The sequence below is a fragment of the Pseudomyrmex gracilis genome, unplaced genomic scaffold (assembly GCF_002006095.1).
Source record: "Pseudomyrmex gracilis isolate BER0280 unplaced genomic scaffold, ASM200609v1 scaffold_1314, whole genome shotgun sequence".
Taxonomy (NCBI): Eukaryota; Metazoa; Arthropoda; class Insecta; order Hymenoptera; family Formicidae; genus Pseudomyrmex; species Pseudomyrmex gracilis.
Window position 1 is genome coordinate 7,078 of NW_018021898.1, and position 3,679 is coordinate 10,756.

General features: G+C 29.0%; 1 protein-coding gene across 1 annotated transcript in view; it reads left to right on the forward strand.

The window, feature by feature from the left end:
- LOC109862046 (protein deglycase DJ-1-like) overlaps positions 1-3,448 on the forward strand; it is a 4,710-nt gene extending 1,262 nt beyond the window's left edge. Inside the window, exons 3-4 of the mRNA XM_020441940.1 lie at positions 393-582; positions 3,305-3,448. Of these exons, the coding sequence (XP_020297529.1) occupies positions 393-582; positions 3,305-3,432 (318 nt within the window). The 3' untranslated portion in view covers positions 3,433-3,448. The remainder of the gene's footprint in view (positions 1-392; positions 583-3,304) is intronic.
- Positions 3,449-3,679: the final 231 nt, after the last annotated feature.

The window sequence follows — 3,679 nt, forward strand, 5'->3', positions numbered from 1 at the left end:
GACTACGGGCTGTGACGCTACATATACATTTATATATACATATTATATATTTATGTATATTTATGTATATTTTGTATATTTATATACATATTATATATTTATGTATATTTATGTATATTATGTATATTTATGTATGTGTAAATATATACATATTTATATGTGGGTACATCATAATATAGCCTTAGTTTTCAAACTTCAATTGTTCATAACTTTTTTATTAATAACGAGCGACGGCTAAAATTTACGGATTGTTACTCAGGAAGGTGTCCTTGACAACATATGTCAAGCTCATTGAAATCGGAGGGGGGTGACCTTTTCTGTACATTTACCGACAATATTTAACAATGTTATAACATGAGAATGTTTGAGTTATGTAAAATTTTTTGTTATAGTCAACAGAGCTTGGAAAATTATTACAAGATCAAGAAAAGGAAAACAGAGTAATAGCAGCTATTTGTGCAGCTCCTACAGCCTTGAAAGTTCATGGCATTGGCAAAGGGAAACAGATTACTGCTTATCCCTCAATGAAAAATGATCTAGCAGAGTACTATAATTATCTAGAAAATAAAGTGGTGATAGACGGTAAGGCTCTGTGCACAGAAAATATTAGAAGTAAGAATAAATATTAAATATTAGGAAAAGAAATTTGTAATCTTACATTAAACAAGAGAATGGAATAGATTAATTATTCCAAATTCTTATTTTTTAATTTATGATGCATTAAATTATTCTAAATAACGAATTACTACAAAGAATTGCCTCAGGTTCAGACTTGGTAACTCTAATATGGATATGTGAAAAAGGGCTTTGTTGAACTTAATGATGCAAGGTGTTTTGCAAATTGATTTAAATAATAGTGTTTTACCAACATTTTGACTATATTTATAGTTCTCTTCAGTGTCTGTGATACAAATTATAACAGTAATAGTTACATAATGTGGTAAAAGAAAAATTTAAAAATAAAGGATGTGTATAATTGTTAAAAAATAAATTAGGACTTATTCAAATTGACACTCACATTTTGGTTGACGACATTTATAATAGTCAAGATATTAAAATAGGTAGTGTCAAGTGAGGTGTATCGTAACAATGAGAAATTCATAAGAATACGATGTATTCATAAGAATATGATGTATTCGTATGATCAAAGGTATGTTTACACATAAAGTTATATGGAAACGTTACTTAATTGATTTTGTCCAATAGGGGTAAATATAGATTGTCTAACAATATCTTTCATTTTGTTAATGCTATTTTTATTTAATTTGATATGTAACATTTCCGATGTGAGTCGTTTGTTATAATTAGATTCGATATCTAAAATGCATATGGAATCTCAATTAAAGTTGTGGCTTGTTTCAATAGAATATTCTACTAATACAGAATTGCTATTATGTGTTCTGACGTAATTTTTATGTTTATTTGGTCTAGTTTTAAGTTGTCTCTTTGTTTGTCCTATATAAAAAGACTCGCACGAGTCACAAGATATTTCATAAATTACATTTTTTTGTTGATACGATGCTAATGGATCTTTATGCGTTTTAATACATTTTTTTAATTGGTTTAGTTTTCTATATGATAATCTTGTGTTGGGAATTTTGATATTGAAAGGATTGTGGTTGTGTTTTCAAAGTGGGGATGAATGGGACTACAAAGAATTTAATATCATTTTGTTGGATGTCTGTTTCTGTAGTGTTGTTTATATGTTTGTTTAACTAGGTGGAAAATAAAGATCTGAGTCTGTTGTTTATAGTTTTGAAAATAAAGTCTATTGGATAGTTATTGTTAATTAAAATTTGTATAGTGTGGCGATAAATTTTTTTAGTGGTAGGAACGATTAGACAGTAAAATAGCTCTATCTAAAATAGCTCTTAACTAATGTATAAATAGTGCCGATTTTATGGCATTTAGGGTTTTGTGAAAGATAATTCAAGTATCTGCCGGAGAACGTGGATTTGTGGTATCAGTCATAAAATATGGTACTATTCTTTACAATGATGCTTAAATCTAGGAAGCTAATTTGATTATTATCCTGTAACTCGTGCGTGAATTTCATCCTATTGTGTATGAATTGAAGGTATCACAAACTGTATTGATTTTGTCTGTCGGAATCGCTATAATGTCATCAATGTATCTAAAATAGAATGGTATATTGAATTTTAATGATTCGAGCGCTTTCAACTCCAAATCTTGTAGTGTGATGTCGGCAATTATGTGTGATAATGGTGAGCCCATAGAGATATCATGAGTTTGTTTATACATTGTATTGAAATTGAATGTAAAATACATGGATGACATTAAATTCTAAAGCTATTATGAATTCTTGTAAGCTGATTTTTGTTCCCATTTTTAATGCCAAGTCAATTGGAACATTAGTGAATACGACATTATGTCTAATGAGCAAAAGCTATAATTATTCTTTATTTTTAATCACGAAATTATGTTATAAAAATGGAAACTATCTTTGACATGAAATGAAGAGTAGGGTATGTTATCATACACAATTTTGTGTAGATATAGAGCAAATTTGTGTAACAGGCTATATTGATAGCAGAGACGATAATTCTGAACGGATGATTGTGCTTGTGTATTTTAGAGACTTCATACGCGCGAGGATGCAATGCATCACTTAGACTAAGAAATCTTTTTTTATATTGATCAATGAAATTTTTATGCATCTATGTATCTCTATGTTATTGAGATCGGACTCGATTTTTTAATGAGGTTTTTCTTAACAACTGTGTAGATGTCTTGATTTTCTAATAGAGATTTTTGAAATGCATTTATTTTTAAGTATGGATACAGTGATGTTTCTATTTTACTATCTTGACTATTAGATAATATATTATAACTTTTAGGCCCTGTGTACAATAAACAAAATATTAAGAATATGAATAAATATTAAATATTAGAAATAAGAAATTGGAATTATTTATTTACAAAACAAGAAAATAGGATAAATTAATATGAATATGTGAAAAAAGGCTTTGCTGAACTTTTATGTGAGGTGTTTTGCAAATTGGTTTAAATAATAGTGTGTTTTGCAAGCATTTTGACTATATTTTTAGTCCTCTTTAGTGTCTGTAATATAAATTATAATAATAATAGTTACATGTGATAAAAGAAAAAATTAAAAACAAAGGATATATGTATAATTGATAAAAAATAAATGAGAACATGTTTTTATTCAATTTGACACATTTTGGTTGACGACTATATAGAAAATTACACATAATCAATATATATTATGCAATATATTTTTTGTAAATTGCATTGAGAGATGTTAAAACTTTTGTTTTTATAGGCAATCTAATAACAAGCAAAGGCCCAGCAACTGCTTTTGCTTTTGGCTTGGCTATCGTTGAGAAATTGATTGACAAAGAAACAGCCACTAAAGTAGCCAAAGCAGCGTTGTATGAAGACTACAAATAAATTTATTCAAACTTTATTTTGTGATATTACATGTGTGAAAGAGTGCTTACTATACTGAGTTCAATGAGAGAAAAGAATTGTTCTGCGCATAGGGAAAGAAAAGTAGGAATAGCGTTGCGCGCAGGATTGGCAAAATATTTGCTGGCAGCGCCAATGGGTGTGTTTAGCCGAAGCTAGCGCTACGTAGCGCTACGTAGCGGCTTCATGTAGCAGTTGCAATTGCTGCGTTACTTCTGCTGGACAGTAT